The sequence below is a fragment of the Pocillopora damicornis genome, chromosome 8 (genome assembly GCF_964200805.1).
Source record: "Pocillopora damicornis chromosome 8, jaPocDami1.2, whole genome shotgun sequence".
Lineage (NCBI taxonomy): Eukaryota > Metazoa > Cnidaria > Anthozoa > Scleractinia > Pocilloporidae > Pocillopora > Pocillopora damicornis.
In genome coordinates this window covers 9988195-10007327 of record NC_142677.1, presented here as the reverse complement: position 1 = coordinate 10007327, position 19133 = coordinate 9988195, and the positions used below count along the sequence as shown (strand labels likewise).

At 35.4% G+C, this 19133-nt stretch overlaps 2 protein-coding genes across 4 annotated transcripts in view; one reads left to right on the top strand and one right to left on the bottom strand.

Annotated features, from left to right (window-relative positions):
* The first annotated feature begins 330 nt into the window (after positions 1-330).
* LOC113676925 (anoctamin-7) overlaps positions 331-19133 on the top strand; it is a 23381-nt gene continuing 4578 nt past the window's right edge. The window contains exons 1-22 of one of the 2 annotated variants that reach the window (XM_027193665.2): positions 331-881; positions 8546-8596; positions 9934-10003; positions 10324-10433; positions 10941-11048; positions 11226-11362; positions 11874-11931; positions 12461-12515; positions 12787-12842; positions 13332-13471; positions 14127-14170; positions 14298-14394; positions 14727-14835; positions 15125-15185; positions 15413-15495; positions 15833-15970; positions 16621-16779; positions 17115-17151; positions 17345-17456; positions 17877-17931; positions 18058-18155; positions 18824-18948. In XM_027193665.2, the coding sequence (XP_027049466.2) occupies positions 822-881; positions 8546-8596; positions 9934-10003; positions 10324-10433; positions 10941-11048; positions 11226-11362; positions 11874-11931; positions 12461-12515; positions 12787-12842; positions 13332-13471; positions 14127-14170; positions 14298-14394; positions 14727-14835; positions 15125-15185; positions 15413-15495; positions 15833-15970; positions 16621-16779; positions 17115-17151; positions 17345-17456; positions 17877-17931; positions 18058-18155; positions 18824-18948 (1963 nt within the window). In that variant the 5' untranslated portion in view covers positions 331-821. The remainder of the gene's footprint in view (positions 882-8545; positions 8597-9933; positions 10004-10323; positions 10434-10940; positions 11049-11225; positions 11363-11873; positions 11932-12460; positions 12516-12786; positions 12843-13331; positions 13472-14126; positions 14171-14297; positions 14395-14726; positions 14836-15124; positions 15186-15412; positions 15496-15832; positions 15971-16620; positions 16780-17114; positions 17152-17344; positions 17457-17876; positions 17932-18057; positions 18156-18823; positions 18949-19133) is intronic. The other variant, XM_027193666.2, reaches the window with a different exon arrangement.
* Positions 14823-19133, bottom strand: part of LOC113676929 (translesion synthesis protein REV1) — a 22237-nt gene continuing 17926 nt past the window's right edge. The window contains exons 14-15 of one of the 2 annotated variants that reach the window (XM_089180239.1): positions 15268-15321; positions 14823-14964 (exon numbers count right to left, since the gene is read on the bottom strand). In XM_089180239.1, coding sequence (XP_089036365.1) covers positions 15306-15321 — 16 coding nt within the window. In that variant the 3' untranslated portion in view covers positions 14823-14964; positions 15268-15305. Of the gene's footprint in view, positions 14965-15253; positions 15322-19133 lie in introns of both variants that reach the window. The other variant, XR_016179108.1, reaches the window with a different exon arrangement.

Below are 19133 nucleotides of genomic sequence, written 5' to 3'. Positions count from 1 at the left end.
TCCCTTTAAAAGTAGATGCTTCACGCCCGTTATTTTTCAGACCTACAGCAAGATGTGTTTGCTTGTTTTTGTTGTTTTTTTAATAGTCTTTGGCTTTGAAATAAGCTGATATTTAGGAGGAACACAGGAAGCAGAAATATCTTGCCGTGGAAAGAAAGATCAAACATAAACCTGATGGGTGATAACAGCCTAAAGTTACAATTCCGCACAGCGTAGGGACAACCAGGGAATGACATGGAATTTGTTTGGGCTAGATGTTTATTCAACAAAATTACCGAATATTCAATTAACACAAATACTGGCTTTCACCTCTGTTCGCCCCTCGGCTTCACTTGAATAAATTATCGCTAACTTTAATTTGAAAAGCGGTAAAATTTTCTGTTTAGTGCGTGTTGGAAGAGGCTTCGTCGATGTATGCGAAAGCATGGAAGTAAACAGAATGGAAACAAATCTAGTTCAAGTACGATTTTTTTAATAGAGAAACGAAATATCTATTTGAGTCTGTCGATGTAAATGTCGCTCGAAGCAGCTGTCAGACTTACAATGTAAGAGCAGGTATATTCTTCACTCTGATTGGTTGAGACCGGGAGCGGGGGCTTCTATTTTGATTCCTAGTGAATTTCTCGCGAACTGATTTGAATTTCTCGCTGAAGGAGGTGATCTTTAATATTCTGAATTTATGTGACACAAAAAACAATCCGTTCTGGTCAACGGTTCCGTACGATTATATATTATCTGGTTTGTGATGTCTCGATGGAGGATTTTTTCAATTGCGAGCGACATTTAAGGCGTAAAAATTGACAAAGCATTTCAGAGGAGCCATGCCTAGGTCTTACAACAAGATGGACGACACCGACCCTCTGGCCGCGAATGAGTCTCTGGTATTTACATTTTTTGTTTTATGTGTAAACCTTGTAGCTTAAATTTAAGGTTAATTTTTATTTGGTTCTTCCAAAAAATCCGCTTTGCTCTTTAATGTGCCTCTGCATCTCGAATCCTTACTGAAGCAACCAGTCCCCCTAATTGACATCCATCGCATCCATATTGTATCATGCGAGAAAATTTGTCAGAAATGCGGTCGCAATTTTTTCATCGAATCATCCAAGCTAAAATCAAATAACAACGTCATCAGAAGGTACGGAGAAGGTAAAGAAAATTAATCGTGAATTATAACCTTTTCAGTTAAGACAGGTTGTGTGATTGAAAACTTGCTGCTTTCAAAATATACGATTATAAACTTCAATTTCGGCTGGTGTTTCGATTCTCTCCTTCCGTCTTCTGAAGTAAGATAAAATTAACGCAGAAATCTTCTCAAAGTTGCCCAAGAAAAGTCGTTTTCTTTCTTCAAATGCGGTGATTTCGATTCGATCAAAGAGCGACCTAGCGAAAAGTGAAAGTTATTAAAAATGAATGAAAGCGGGCGTCATGGCCGATTTATCATGAGGATATTTTAAATTTCGGTGATATTTTTTTGGCTCTTCTTTCATTGAATTCATCATGTTGGACCGTCGACTTTCTGTTCTTTGGCATAATATTTATTTTTTTCAACACAATCGACAAATTTCTGCAAAGCAGCTTCAAGGAACTAGCTAGAAAACATGTTTATGCAAAGTATAATTACAATGCGGAAAAAAAGGACGGAGTAACTTTAAGGACGGGGAATTCAAACGAAGGAAAAAAACTCGAAAATAATTTGCAAAAGGTACCGTTTGCGCATAGGTACTAACTGAATAATGGCTAGCAGCAAGTTACTTGGAATTTAAACTGGAGATGCGCATTCGCAACAATTGAATCGCCGTTTTGTTTTGAAATGAAATTCAGTGATTTTTTTCCCGCGTGTTTTCGTGCTTCGAAAATTTCACCTACAATCCCCGAGGGCTACTTAATTACAAATGAAAGCATCGTCAGGTCGACCTCGCTAAAATCTTAAACCTTTTTACATATGGCTGTTTGTTTCTCTATGGAAACAAAAGCCACTTCAAAGGCACGAGCCCAACCAGCACGTAGTATTGCGAAGATTAATTATACCCAACATGGAGTCAGTGCATACTGCTACCAGGCCATGAAAAAGAAAACGGGAAAACGAATTTAAATGCCACTTCAGCTTTTTTCTACGCCTCGATGCTACAATTGTTTGTTCAGTTCTCAAAAGAAAGCGTAGAAATTTGCATATGTAGGGTGCTTTCCGTGGTACATGTTTGTATAGATTTAAACAGCGCTGAGGTTTTGTTTATTTTGCTATTATTTTCTGACAACAAAGATACTTGGACGTGTGTTATAGCGAACATTAAAGACACTCGCACGGATTTTAAACGAAATTCATATTTCGCTGACGATGAAATTCTGCCACCTATACGTTTTTTCCCTTTTATTCTTAATCCCTGTCACAAAAATTCTAATTATGATTGAGAATTAAGGCGGTGGTTTTCAATCGTCCCAGTTAGAGTAAGCAACGTGAAAAGGATTGCAATTACTAACACGGCATGCAGTGTATAAAAACAATTAGCACTAATTTTTGAGCACCAAATTTCCAACTGAATATACTTCAGTTTAAAAGAGAAATTAAAACAGAAAAGTTCCTCGGTAATTTTTTTTCCTTTTTCGTAACAAAAATAAAATAACTATTTTAATAAGTGAGCCGTTTCATAGGCGACAGAGGTATTCAAAAACGCATACCTTAATCTGTCATTCTTTGTGTATTTAAAGCTTTATATGTACTTACGAATAACACAACCCTAACTTCTAATCAGACTAATTTCCAAGAACTTCAAAGAACCTTCTAGTATAAATGAAACAAGTCACCCAAGTGTTATTCTACCAAAAGATTTACATAATCGTAAGTTTTTGACATCTCAAGCAGGGACCATGCAGGTTTTAATAATAATAATAGTACGACTGCACAGGAGTTGGGTCACATAACCGAATTAATGATATGGTTGATGACCATGATTGTGTGGGATGTAGATCATTATTGAATAAGAGCAAATATTCCGAGAGAGTGGATACCTCCGATCATTACTACAAAAATATATATTTATCAGAAATAAGCATGTAACACAACAAACAGAAAAGATGTCGTGGCTGGATTCCTCCTTAGGAGAAGTATTTTTTTAAAGAGTCTTTGGATTTACAACAACTTTGTGACGAGAAGCAACAATTAAATTAAGGGAGACAAACTAAAATGATAATTCCTCTTTTTCTTTTACCTATATTTTTTGTTCAACAATAAAAGTAGGTTTCACAAAACCTTGTTCTAGTTCAACTCTTCAATCAGCCTGCAATCAAACAAGCCAACAAAATTCTAAAAAAACTAAATGATATTTCAAATTAACTGTGATGAACTTGGGACCCAAAAGGGCTTTTAAGATACCATGAATAATTTATCACAGTCATCATGTGCATGTGCAGAAAGGATGGCAAAATAATGTTAAGGGTTTGAGTTTACTCAAAAGCAATTCATTAAAAAGGCATTCTGGTTGTACTTATTGTCCTAAACCTCGAAATAGCTTGAATGATAGAGAAAAGCCTGTCAGCAAACCTGTCCTAAGGAAAAACTGGAATAACAAAAAATGAATAACTCCTATGTCAAAACACATCGACAAAAGTGCTACTACAGATTTTAGGATAACCTACTGTTATTAGCAGTGCTTATACAGTTTCCATGGAGTTTTTTTAAAATACATAAATTTTGGAAATTAAACATGCATAACACAAGTCAAAAGCTAGAGGCTGTGTTCCAACACCTCTTATTCACACTTTGCATGTAATTCAATTAAAATCACAGAGTGAAAACTACTCAGTAGAAACATTTGTGACAAATAAACCATACTGAACATGTTTTACTTCACACACTAATTACTTTAGGAATCAAAATAATTCAAATGACTATATTTTTTTCTGGTTAACACCAGGTGTTAATGTTAGCACATCACACTGTACTAAACTTGACAAATGTTTTATTTACTCATTCTCCTTCATAAGCCTAAAAGAATTGTGGATTTCTTTAAAGAAAACTCTGGAATGAGGAAAAATGAACCTAACCAATACTTAAAATACAAAATACAGTGGGGAGCCGGTTTTTTCAAATCTAGGTTAAGAAAATCTTGGATTAGTGTGAAATCTGATTTCAGATCTGGAAGCCTTGGAAGAAAATTCAGTATCACTCTTATTGTCTTTAATTTGATTACTGGATGCTCTACAGGGAACAGAGAATTACTGGATTATAATTTGACTTTAGGTTTATAGCACTAATCAGCCTTCAATAAACTGGGCCCTGATCTGGAACACCACTACTTCACACCATGGAAAATAACAACAAAAGTTTTGTATCTTTGAGGAAAGTTTGACAGGTACAAAACACAAATCACTTTCAAATCCCTGCTAGCAAACATTTATACTTGTGAAATAAAAAAGAATATCAACTTATCTATATTGTTAGGCGAATCATGTAGGTAGTTCTTCCATTGCTTTATTAAACATCCAATCTTGTTTCACTAAAACAGTATTGAAACTCACCATAAGGGACTTAATAATTTATGTTAACTCAGATTTCTTGTTACAATCATTGTGAAAAATCAGAAGGCCAGGTTCAACCTTACTGCAGTTGTTTGTATAGAGTGGAGCAAATCATTTTGCCAAAAGTACAATTTATGCCCAACACCAACCTTAAAGAAGTCAAATCTGATGATTGATGATACTTCAAACTGTAGATCTCAGCATAATGATTGATGGTTTGTTTGTTAAAGTACTAAAAAAACCACAAAAGGTACTACCACACCCCTTATAAGCAAATTGTTAAACAATTCACAAATCTTAAGTTATCCATTTCCAGCCACTCAAACATACCTCATAAATTAGATGGTAAAAATTCTTAACAATTGACTTTACCAAAATATACTACTGCAGATATTTATGATCATTGAACAATAAAAATAATTCTTTTCTCTTCTTTTATTTAAATAAACTTAAAATTCCAAAACTAAGGATACATTTTAGTTTTACACACACACACACACATGTCCTTTACACCTAACAGGCATGTAGGGCAGCAACGTGTTCCCTCCACATCTGGTGATTAGTTTTACTTGCATTAAAAAATGAAAGAAAATCGTGTTTACAAATACCTGTATTTTGAGAGAAAAAAATGCATAAATTTGGTCTTTGTTCAGTTAAAAAAACAGCTATGAATTTTTAGAAGAGTAAACTAAATTACAAATGTCAAGGTCATTTGCTATTTTGTTTACAGATTAAGTCACAATAAAAGAACAACAATGTTATAATCTCTGCTCGAATCATTTCAAAGCAAAAGAAAAGCATGCAATTGAAACTCACCTAGTTAGAAGAAATGTCTACAAAAGTTTAGACTTCAAGGAAAAAATCAAAAGTAAACAAAATTCAAAATAAACGTTTGTGTTAATACCTGTGTTAGGATTGTTATGCCATGATTTCAATGAAGTCTTAGACTTTTGACTTTTACCAATTACTAACTAAAGGTAGCAGGTACCACCTGTTATTGAGATGACAACAAATTACTATGCTTGAATTTTGACATGTACTCTTAGTTTGCTTTACAGTTTGAATAAAGAGCACATTACAGCAATTCCCTTTCAACTGGTACAAAATATATTCTGAAATTTTTTTGGATGTGACACATTTTCTCCAATACATAAAATTCAGTTAGCTGAGATTGTAATAAGAGGTAATTTCATCAAAATAAAATTCACCAAACTTGTTCAAATACTATTTTGATGTTAGAATGTCAAACAAACACTGATTTGTCACAAACTTAACACTGATTTGTCAATAAGGCACAAAACAGTGGATCCTACTGAGAGAAAGTCAGCTTCAAGTGATTTTGTCTGAGATAGAACAATATCCTAGAGCCTTTGGAGAGAAAAACAAAAACAAAAACAGCAAAGTTATAGTGCAATCAACTTAGAAACAAAAATGGAAACTGAGGATCAGAATGAGAAAAATAAGGAAGACAATAAGGCAGATCAACAGGTATTTTTAACTGTTAATGACAGAATGAAGACAGGTTTTATTCATCGCAAATCCCCCGATCATAAAATCAAAAGTTCCATCGTTCAGAATTTCCAGTGTGACAGATTTATGAGCCTTCTTATACTATAGCATTAGCACAATAACTGATTAAAAAAGATTAAAACTGAAGAGGGAACATTCTAAGTGAACAATATTTATCTTAAAAAAACACCGGTGACAATAATTTTATCACCACCACTGTATAACAAACTCGTGTTTAGGACCTTTGTTTCACTGACAACAGGTTTTAGCAGCAGTTCAAACTAATCTACACAAGAGTAATAACACACCTTAAAACTACTTCAAATATTCATATGATTATCATTAAATATGGTACAAGAGCATAAAGGGGGTAAGTTTCTGAAGAAACTGTGTTGCAGCTTCAGTGGGGGGTATTACAACTGAGTTGATAATGAAAATTTGCTACCATAGAGATTTTCTAAAGCTGACATTTCAAGCATTTGCCCTTGTCAGAGCTTTGAAAAAACATCAGCTTTTGAAACTCTCTACCATGGCCAATTTACATTATCGACTCAGTTGATAAAATCAAATTACCTCATGATAAAGCATTTGTGTACATAGACTAATATTGTAATGATAGATTACCATCACCAGAATGGCACTGAAATTGGAAACCACCTCTTTATAGCAAGAGGCAGACATATGTCACACAATCTCTTAAGATATCCGATGCAATCACACAATTACTCATTAAATACCACCTGAATTTAAATGGAATCAGTAGATCATTGATGATTCTCTCAGTAAACAATAATTTTTAATGAATTTCAACATTTTTCATTATTCTTCAACCTGGAGACCTATTCAAGTTATTCATAACTATTGACCACAATTCCCACAAAAAATTCAACACAGCAGCCCAAGCCAGCTCTCATTATGAAATACCTGAGATAATAGTAGAGCCCTGATGATTCAAAACCTTTCATATATTGCACCAGTAAACCCATAGTTATTTTATAAAAGTAATGGACCACACTTTCGATTGATTTACCAGTGGGATGACAGGAGAATATGGGAAAATTTTTTAAATCACAAACCAGAGACAACTGACTCACAACCCTTTTGGTCTATTGCTTAAATAACATTATCATTCAACTATTATGTCATATTACCATTTAAGGGAAATGGAACACACAAAATATGCCTAGGTAATGCACTGTAGAACAGGACAAAAACATACAGACAAACCTCAAAGCCCACAATAATTTTTGCATCATGAACAACACTTAAATGATTTCTTTGCATTGTTTTCTTTCACACACCCCTTATGTAATCTGTACAATACTCACATAAGACTGTGTGACATTTCAAAAACTAGAACCCAAAAGACAAGAAAATGAAATAGTTATAGCAGAATAATAAATCCCTTATTCACTGGTTTAACATATAATATGAGTGAACATTTTGCTCATTGCTCATATTTTTCCTTGCCCGCATGGCACTTGGAAAATACCAAGCAACTCCCAATACATCTGTGCATATTAGGTATAATATTAAACCATCAAACAAGGTGTATTTATTTTAGCTCAATTGAATTATTCAAATTTTATTTCCAGTCTATGACTGAGAATCACATTAACTACAGTCAACCAAACCTTTTGCAAAATTGGTTATAATTACAGCCTAAAATAGTGTACCAATCTAATGTGAAAATTTGTTGGTAATTTTTAAGAATCAATACCCAACTATGATAGTGTAGGTAGTGTAATTTAGTGTATGATACTGACCACCTTAAGGAACTAACCTACATTTGAAGCATTCATTACAGGAAAATACTCATTACAATAAGACTAAATTTCATCAATTACCATCTCCAATTTAGAAAGATTCCTCATAAGTATTGAATGCAAATAAAGCAAGTTTCCATTTCAAAGAAGTACCATAATAACATTTTCATGTAAGATAATTCAAGAATTCAAAGGAACGTCATTCCTAAAAGTCAATAAGTAATCTCTCTTGTTTTAGCAGTTGAAAACTGATCAAAACACCATTTAAAACAAAATTAATGTGATCAAAACATGATCTGAGATGGAATTTACCGTTGCCCTTTGTCACTTATCCCTCTGCTTCCCAAGGTCAGGGTAACTTTAATTTGTGGTGGCCTTTTTTTCTTCTCTCTCTCTCTCTCTCCCCCTCTCAATTATCTTATTACTGAAGGCAAATCAGGCCTTTGATATTTATCTACACAAATGAAGCACTATTTGCACATTAAAAGGCAAACTCTGTCCATAAACTTGAACAGCTCTTGAAAAATAATTATCGTCATCACTGATAATAAATCCTCCTTCAATTAACAATTATAATGGGATTTTTTGATGGTCACTTTTCAGTCACATTCAATATCCTATTTTCCTGGAATTACTTTTAATTCACGATCAACTATAACTGTTGTATTCAGAAATTCTGTGTAGTGCTAAGATCCTTTGGTATAAAAAGGCAACAGTTTTAATTCTCTTCTTTTTCTTCTCATCTTTCTTTCTAGGAAATGGCTTCTTATAATACTTTTGATCCAGCTTACAATGGAATTTACAAGGTTCTGTTCCCTAGCAACCATCTAAACACATTGACTGAGTTAAATTAACACAGTGTTAAAAAAATTCAAGGATTTCTGTGTAATTCAATGCACTGACAAAACTCTAATAGATTTACATGTACCACTAAATTGAGTATAAATTGCTCTGAAAACTGAACTTGATAATATCCTAAGGCACATGAATTCGTTATTACACAGGAAACAAATTAATCAAATAAATACACTAACCACTAGTAAAAGCTCCTAACCTTTCCCTGAAGAATGATAAACCTTTCAATTTTAAAAAAATTGACCCTAGAGGTATTTCTCAAGTTCATGCAAAATTTTGTGTTTATAATCACTTGACTGTAGAATGTTCATTTTTGTTATACAAAATTAAATATGTAAAAAAAAACATACAGTAAAAGATTCACAAAAATTACTTTTAGGAAACAAAAAGATTTTTTAGCTATTGCAGGATCCAAACAAAAACATGCCAGAGATTCACAAAATTACTTTTAGGAAATGAAAAGATTATTGAGTTATTTCAGGATCAAAACAAAAACATATTATAACATTTAGTTCTTTTAGCTTTTCATCAGTCTAATACCTGCTGTATACTTCTCACCATCTGACTTTCGTTGAGTTTTGTTTATCATGCCATTCACCAAATGTTTCTACTAATCTTTGAATTACTCAGTTTCTAAAAAACTCCTAGTAACTTGAAGAAAACTCATCTCCATTCTCCCTTCACACACAGTAAATAAACCATACTTCTTTGAAACAGTTGACAATTCAAAAAATTTCCCATTCAGCAGGACGTTCCAAGAATCAACCATATGTACTGTCAATTTAGTCACCATTTTTGAAAACTTTTTCTTAATTAATTAATATACTAATTTAGTTAATTAATGACTTTACAAATCAAATATATAATCCCTCATTAAATATAACATAACAGAATAACAAAAGTTAATTTCAAGTTTAATCTAGTTATAATAATAAAGTAATTAATGGCTGCTTAATATTGAAAATTATTGCATGTAATGACTTAAAAAATTACATATTACATGTATTAGAGTTAAATAATAATTTTTCATGTAATGAGAGGCTCTGAGAGCAAAACTTATAACAATTAGCAGTTTCATTAGCTCCACCAAACCATATTTTTTCACAGGTTTACTGGTAATCAAATTCATGTAGTTGCAGCAAAACATATTAGGTGTTGTAAGACCAGAGAACCCCAGAATCTGAGGATTTTTTGTGAATGCTACAAAGTGATATTTCAAGGCAAAAATGTCACTCAGTTTGAGTTGTAAAAACTGCATAAATAAGTCAATGAATTATTTTCAATGCAGAATTTTGATAATGATGAAGACATGAGTGGTGAGAGAGGTTGCTACTTCAAAGATGGCAAAAGAAGGATTGGTAAGCTGTCTTTTAATAAAAACCCCACACTTCACTCTTCATGAAAAACATATGCTACAACTCTTGTGCACTTACAATGGTTGACTTTGTTTTTCTAACTTTCTGACAAGAGTTTATAATAATAAAATCCTTTAGCAGTTTCACTCATGGGCCAGTAGTCAGCCATTCTCCCCGAGAAGCCATTCTCCCTGAGAAGCCATTCTCCCTGAGAAGCTGACCCCCACCTCCCTTTGAAAAAAACCCCACCCCAACCCCTCCCATCATGCAATCCTTGTTTCGTCTGATTTTAAGATGGTTACAAATTACTGCTTGTTTTACAGACTTTGTGCTTGTCTATGAAGAAGAAGAGAAGGCGCCTCCACCTAAACATCTTGAGAAAAGACAAAAGTTTCTGGAAAATTTAGCCAAGTCTCAGCTGGAATTTGAAGAGGTACGACTTTGGATAAATTCATTTTTAGTATAAGCAGTATGAGCCTTTAATTGTAGGATTAAAAATCAATACAAAGCTTGTAAATTGGTGTACTCAAATCCTTTACCTGTGTAATATTAGCATTCCGAACGTAGCTAGTCGAGAGTTGTAGAGAGTAGTAATGGCAGAATGACGAAAGACTAACGTTCGAAACGTCAGCTTTGAAACTCTTAACCGGGCCCAATTCACGATATCAACTCAGTTTATAGTGCCAAATTACCTTTGTATACTCTCCCACTGACGCAGCACCACAGTTTCTTTAGAAATTTACCCCCTTTAATCACAGCGTCCTCTGCTTCCAAAATGATTACCAAGTTTTCTTGAGACATAAAGATAGGGCTTACACCACAGATTATGCCTTTTACATTGAGCACCAGGTTACCCCTGCTATTTTTATTCAAGATGGCGGATAAACAGTGTAATTGAGTAGGAAAATATGTGTTGAAAAATTCCATGTTTAACCCATAGGAGGTGACTCAAGACAAGAAAGTCAAGTTACATTTTATCAAGTGTCATGCTCCATGGGAAGTGCTATTGTTCTATGCAGAGGAGCTAAACTTCAGAGCCCCGCTCGAGGTTAGAATCCAGCTATCTTCATTTCTGTTTGCATTTCTTTTCAAGTAACGATAAAAAGGATGAGCTTTGGGAAATTTAATAGAGAGAGAATGTTTTAATGGTAAACTGTATAATAGCTATTTATTGTTAACAAACTTTAACTTAAAATGATTCTAAATTTGCCCTTTTTATCAATAGCTTCGCACAACGAAGAAGGTAAACTGGTCAGAAAGAATCTTAGAAAAGTTTCGCATACCAAACATCTTCAAGGATGATGTACCAGGCACACCCAATGATTACTTCACATGCACATTCCAAGCGAACAAGCTCAACAAGTAAGTTGGTCACCCAGCTGGACCATTACAATTTACCACGTTACAGTTTGCAGGATTTTTTTTACGAACAATCAACTCGTTACACGCTAACAACAGCATGCATATTCTCCACACTTTCCTCCACTCAATGCGTATGGCATGAACAAGGAGAATTTTTCAAACTGACTAGACCTTCTTTGGTTGGTGATCATTTCCTTTATTCTCATGACATTGTTTGATTCACAGGTGATACTGTTAGGAGAAATTAGATGACAGTCCCTCTTAGGGGTTAAAGGGTTAACATACTTTGCAAACTATGCCAAATAAAGAAATGATCCTTGCAGGTCAGCTGTGATATGGGCAATTGCAGACCTGAAAAACTTAAGGCTTTAGCAGGATTCAAACCAGTGCCTCCCAGGCACAAAATTTTGTGTGTTAACACAATCCTAGTTATATTATTTTATTTATATATGCCCATGTTCCGGGTCAAATTAGGTTCATGTTTCAATATTTTTTTCATAATTTCTGCCAGGTTTATTGGCCATGAAGATCAAGATAACTACTTTACAGAAACAGAAAGAACAAGAGTGGTAAGTAGCTGAGACTTTTCAGTTCTCTTCAAATAATTGCAACATACACATATATGCATGTTTATGGCCTCTATCTCTTTCTCATACAAATTGTGGTATATATCATTTCAGCTATCCTCTCTTACCAGTCAAGACACAAAAACTTTTTAATTCCTTACACCCTAACATCAGTATGCATATTCTCCATACTGTTCTTTATATATTTCTTATGGTGCTGATTAGGAGAATTTGTTTAAAAATCAAGAGCTTTCAATTACTGTAGTTGATGGTCATTTCCTTTACTCTTGTGACCTTAAAGTCTAATCCAGGGGTGATTTTGTAAGAAGAAGTTTGTTGCTAGTCACTCTTAGGGTCAAAGGGTTAAACTGGTGGTTTTGATTAGAATTAGTATTTTAAAGTTAATATTGTTAATGACTATCATTGTAATAATGAATTTATACTTTTTGACTCCAAGTGGTGTATAGCAATAAAGGATATGGTAAGGATAGAGTTAATATCTCATAGTAAAATACTCTGCCTTTCTTTCCAGGTGTATGAAATTATGGAAACAGCTCCATTTGGCAAGAGGCAAAAAGGAGAAATTGGTAAGAATTACTTTTATGTGATCATAGAAGTAAAGACTGAGCAGGATCCTACACTTTCTGATGAGTTCTTAAATAGAATACCACCTGTGCTCTCAAGCATCATCTGGAATTATTATAATACTTTTTTTTTAATATTATGCACAAAATTTAGGATATTAGGGAAGTAAGGATCAAGCTCAAGAATTTCTTTCAAAAGAACCAATCACTGTTCTCATAAATATGTTCTAAAGAAAGGTAGTATAATAAGAAAATGAATTATGTTTCTCTACAGGCATTAATCGTCTTGTTGAAGAAGAAGTTTTCAAGGCTGGGTATCCTCTTCATGTGGTAAGGTTATGTGATGTTTTTTGCCACCATTTTAGATATTTATTCATCTTTTTAAATTGAACACATGAAATTTTGCTCATTGCCAACAGTAAGGTGAAATATATTTTTGTCCAGAGAACTAGAGGTTGACAGTGCTAATGGTATATAGAGCTGTCTTGTGGAAGTATCTGGGGATTTAATTGGCAATAGGTAATTTTCAGTTGTTTAATCAACCCTTTAACTCTCAAGATTTTCTAGTAAATTCTCCCCTCCAGTTGTCACACATTTCCTTGTAAATCACTTACAATAATTTGGTTTTAGATCAAGATAATAACTTCTATTTGAAGAGTTCCAGTAGTCTCACTTCTGGGACTTAAGGGGTTAACTAAGTGTGCTATATCAGTTAAATTAAAAAATCCTATAAAGGACAATTGCTGACTCACACAATTTTAGTACCACTCAGCTGCATAGTAAGTAATAAATACACATTTACACATTTTTTCACACCAGGGACCTGCAGAGCTGCCAAAGGAATGGAAAGAAGGACCTGATGGACCTGAGGAAATCAAACTTAACAAAAGGCAGATCCTGAAAGAATACTGGGCACGGTGGGGAAAGTGGTTGAAGTATCAGCCTCTTGATCATATCAGGTTTGTAATACTACAATTAAATCGTATTTTGTTTAATTTGTATTTTTGGGGAGGGGGTACTCAAGAGAATTTTGTATCAGATGTTCTGCTTTGAGGTTTAAAATCTTAAATGTGTGTATACAAAAGAGTTTTCATCATACCAAGAAGCGAATATAACCCTTGCTACTTAAGCATCATTAACACAAGTCAAATAGAGTTGTTCTTCAGAAGGAACTAAATTAAGGAGTTAGTAAATAGAAATTGGAGAGATGGTAAGTTTTGAGCTCAGTAAAGAAATAAAGAAAGATGTTTTCGTCTTGTCACGAGCGTGGGACAAAGAAAAAATTCTGAGTCCCTGTGAGGAATGGAACCTCAGACCTTTGGATTCCACACTCCGATGCTCTATCACTGAGCCATAGAGACTCAACAGTGAGCAAGGTCTATTATGGAGCGCGAAATCCAAAGGTCTGAGGTTCAATTCCTCATGGGGACTCAGAATTTTTTCTTTGTCCCACGCTCTGACTAGATGAAAAACATCTTTCTTTAATTAAGGAGTTGTTTGACCAATGTGCAGCTGCCAATACACCCAGCCCATTTGTTATGAGATGTGATAAGTTTTTTTACTATGCTGTCAAGTACACTAGTCTTATATATCAATTTGTTATTTATATTTCAGGGAATACTTTGGAGAGAAGATTGGTATTTATTTTGCATGGCTAGGTAGGACTGTTTCCAATTTTATCAAATCTCCAACACAAATCTGAAGTCTCAGAGCTTCCAAAAATTTTTAAAATTACAATTCAAATTAATTCAAGATTTTCAATTCTTGACCAATGGTGATGTTTAGGTCAGTACACAGCATGGCTTCTCATGCCATCATTTGTTGGACTGCTGGTGTTTCTGTATGGTGTCATAACCATGAATGGACCTGACAACAAACCTGCGTGAGTATCATTCAACCATTAACCTCTTCACTGCCAAGATCTCTTAAGCCTTTAACTCCCAGAAGTGATTAACATAAAACTTCTCCCTACAATATCCATACATTCTTCAGCAAACAGGTAATGAGAATACTCAAACTATCAGGTAGAAGCTGCTATCTTGATCTAGCACCAAGTTCTCATAACTAATTTACAAGGAAACGTGTGGCAGCTACATAGGATAATTAACAATCAGATCTTGCGAGTTAAATAGTTAAGTAATTCTCCTTGCTCTCTGCTATACATTTCTAATGATTTGGTGTTGGATCGACTGATAAGTAAGTTTTTGTTTTCAGCCTTGATGTGTGTAACAGTCCTCCAGGAACCTACATGATGTGTCCATTGTGTGATGAGTCCCTTGGGTGTCATCCAGTTGATCTTCACACAAGTTGTATGCTGGGCAAGGTGTGTGACCTCTCTGTTCATCAGAACTTGAACTTCCCTTTGACTTTTATGAATGAGGGAGTTCTGCCTAGTCATCTATAAATGTTAGCCAACTCAATACATCAAAAGATCCTCTCCCCTTGGAGCATGCTGTCATTGATGAAAACAAAATAAATAAATAGATTCTCTGTCAAGCTACTGATTATATACCACTATTTTTTCATGTTCTGTGACTCATATATGTTAGTGTACATAAGGTCAATAAAATCAATATCTAACCAACATTTTTCTATTTCTATCCTATCCACAGGTTTCGTACTTGTTTGACAATGCAGCCACAGTTTTCTTTGCTGTCTTTGTCTCCTTTTGGGGTAATTATCATCTAAAAAAGCCTCCCTAGAAGTTACTTCTATTAAATATGCTTGAGACAAAAACGTACACATAGAAACATACATGCCCTCTACATGTCTCTCAATGAGCTTTCTTGTCCATCAAGTTTGGCTCCACCTGTGGTAGTGGTCAGAATTTTTTTAAAAAAGTAACTTTTGTCAGTGACTTGGGCTTCTAATCTCATGGTTGTGGTTATTTTATTTTGAAGCGGTGTTTTTCTTGGAGTTTTGGAAGAGAAAAGAAATAACCCTGGCATATCACTGGGATGTTCTAGAGTATGAGGAAGAGGAGGTAATGTAAACAAATGTTCCTACTGGGGGAAATATAATTGTTGTAGGTAAAATGTGGCCAACACTCACTGGTTTATAAAGGAGGTCACCCTCTATTCTCTTTTATACTGTAAATGAATTAAGGTAAAGTTTCTAAAGAAAATGTGGTGCTGGGTCGGTGGGGGATATGAAAAGATAAATGGGGTTTATCAGCTGGGTTGATTATGTAAACTGACCACAGTAAATAGTTTTTAAAGTAGACATTTGGAGCGAAGGGTTCTAAATCGAGTTTGTTAGAGTCTCCTGAAGACCTTTCCTAGAATTTATTCGCCTTGACATTGTTTCTTTCGTTTGTTCAGGAACGTCCACGGCCAACATTTGCAGCTTTAGCACCAACAGTAGAACGAAACCCAGTAACAGGAATACTTGAACCACATTTCCCTGATGAGAAGAGACAACCTCGAGTCTTCTCGGGAATAGCTATTGTTATTACTATGGTAAGATGTTAGTAATACTGGTTGATTAAGTATTGTCAGTTGAGTTGATAACGTAAATTGGCCACCATAAAGAGTTTTAAAGCTGAAGTTTCGAGCGTTAGCCCTTCGTCCGAGCGAATGGAGGAATTGTGGGTTGTGTGTTAGTACTGTGCAAACGACTAACATAGTTTACCCTTAATTCGGCATCGCTCATTTTCTCGTTTAGACAGGCCTATTTGTCAAAATGTGAAGTGAATATAACGATGTTTAACTGGCGGCAGAATGACAGCACTCAATCGCATCTGATTGGCGGAGAATACCGCATCTTAGCTGTAATTTTTTTGGAGCATTTAGTAGGCATTGCCTGAAAGTACAGGCAATCGCTCCATTCCCGTACATGCTCCACCACACCATCTCTCTTACCGTCTCGGTTATGTTCGCATGCCTCTGTTTTTGATTTGGTTTGGTTTGGTTTGTCTTGTTTTCGCACGCAGTTGTCTGTTTTGTTGTCTGTTTTTTCGCTTATTCAAAGTACATGTACTGATCTGGAGAAGTGGGAGTGCTTAGGTAATTATATTATGAATATTACGAGACCTATCTTCAATATTATTAACCATACTTACCTTGTTTGTTTGTTTGTTTTGTTTTTTGTTTTTGTTCTTTTTGATCAGGTTTCTCTAGTGTTGGTGTTCATGGTGGGAGTGATCGTCTATAAGCTATTGGTTTACCGACCGCTGGCTTCTAATCCATCCACCCGAGCTCGAGCTCAACAAATCGCTAACATCACTGGCGCATTTGTCAACTTGACAATCATCATGATCCTCAGCAGGGTGGGTACAGTCTATCACATACTGCTAGTCACTGTATTCATATCTTTAAAAAGCATTTCTAACGGCGGGTAGTATATCGGTGGAAAAGTCCCAAAGTGGAAAACTGTCCGGGAAAATTTGACAGCTGTCCGAGGAGCGCAGCGTTACATTCCATGGCATGACATCGAAATTCAATAGATAGTCCTAAACAATCCTTTACGCAATCTCTTTTGTACCCACAAAGAAAATATTGTTGAAGTTGCCTTCCCATGCAAGGGTAATTTAGAGTATCAAGGAAAAAGAATGAAGTTGTTTCATATTATAGGTAAACTGAAGAATTCTGCATTCCTTTGTAGGTTTACGAAAGAGTCGCCTTAGCATTGACTCATTGGGGTAAGTTGTCTCAAATTGATAGTAGAAGAAAAGGAAATGAATCGGTAAACTTAAGCAAAGGGCTCCCCTCTCTGTAGAGGGTACAGTGATACCCTGCTACTGACAGACCAACCCTTGTCGCGCTGGAAGAAGAACGTGACCACTCCTTGTGGTGAACTGGTCTCATAAAGTTTGTGTTTCTTTATGCCCGTAGAAATGCACAGAACACAGACGGAGTATGAGGACAGTTTGACTTTCAAGGTCTTCGTGTTCCAGTTTGTGAACTTCTACTCGTCCATCTTCTATATTGCATTCTTCAAGGGAAAGTAAGAAAGTAGTTTTAGGAGCATATTTAAACTATTAGGGTTATTTTGCCATCACAACTCAACCAGACACACAAAGTGTTAATATCAACACTTTGTGTGTCCGGTTGACGACCTCAACTTACAAACTACGATCCCATAACGCCCCACTCACTTCGTGCCCGCCTCCAGTCCTCTTATACGTAGCGGCAAAATATTCATTTATGCTAGTTACGACAATCACAATTGACATTTTTCGCTTGGTGTTGTATTCTACATTCAAGCCCTACATCGCGTGTGATCGTCCAGTTGATCATGTTTATAATGTCGGAGGGAAGTTATTTTCAGAGGTTTTGGAGGGGTTGGGAAGGGGTTGATAAGGAGATTTAACTTCATATCAGTGCAGGGTACTCATGATTTGTGGATTGTGCATTTTGTTTGTAGGCTGGTTGGTTACCCCGGACATTACCGCAGATTGTTTGGCCTCAGGCAAGAAGAGGTAAGCTAGATTGTGAAAGTCATCATTAGGTAGAGTAATGGTGTCACGCTCACATTTCGAGACTTTACACAGCCAGTAGGTTTCGTTATTGTAACTCACACCAACATATGATTTGTTGTTTACTAGTGTGCACCTAGTGGCTGTCTTATGGAGCTGGCTCAGCAACTTGTGATCATCATGGTTGGTAAACAAACCATAAACAACGTGCAGGAGATTGTTATTCCGTAAGTATAACGCTGAGTTAGATTAGTACATAGCGGTTCTAGGAAATCCTGGATTGTTTCGGCTTTAGTGTAGAGCGCTTTTTGATTGAGTATCGTAAAATCAAAACCGAAGTAATCACACCAGCTTATCAGAAGAAAGGAAAGGACTTTTAAGAGCTAGTGAGAACTCAAAGTAAAACCAACCAAAAAGCGCGGGAAGATGCGGGTGACCAAGTCGTGATTTGCATCTGATTGGTAGAGAAAGTGCTGCGAGTTTTTTTTGGACCAATCACAGAGTGAAGTAAATCAAAACCAACGCAATCCCAGGAAACTTTCGACACTCAATTGAATATTGCTCAAATATTATATGATTCATCGAGCAATCAGAGGCAAACCTTAAACCAATCGTTAACCAAACGTTTCTCCGTTCTCAAGCCTGGTTGCGAGTTTTGCCTGTATTATGATAACCTCTTTCAGTTACTTAGGTTTGCTTTTGCAGCTCTCAATAAAGAGATCTATTTTTTCTGTAAAGAAAAAAAAAATCATGGCTTTGCGTAACCAGCAACCTGAAATTTATAAGACGATGGTTCAGCATTTAGGGAAGAAGCTGAGGGTTTTCCAGACGAAATTGTTGGCTGATCGAAATTAAATATCTCTCATAAGTGAAGTGCTTGATGATTTGTCTGTAGGATGTTAAAACAATGGCTCAAGAGAAAGAAGCGCGGTACATCCAAAGAAGAAAGCAAACCTCGTTGGGAGGCCGACTATGAACTGGTGGAAAATGAAGGACTCTTCCAAGAATACTTGGAGATGAGTAGGTGTCCACGGAAAATATTGCTTTTGTAGTAATAGCTAACAAATAGATTCCACCGCTGCATCGGTATCGCAGAGATCATGGGTTCAAATCCCGTACGGGCGTGAATTTTTTTTCAGGCTTTATTTTCACTACTACTTACAAGTAGTGTTCATAACTGTGAGGATCGCTTCCATATTCGAAAT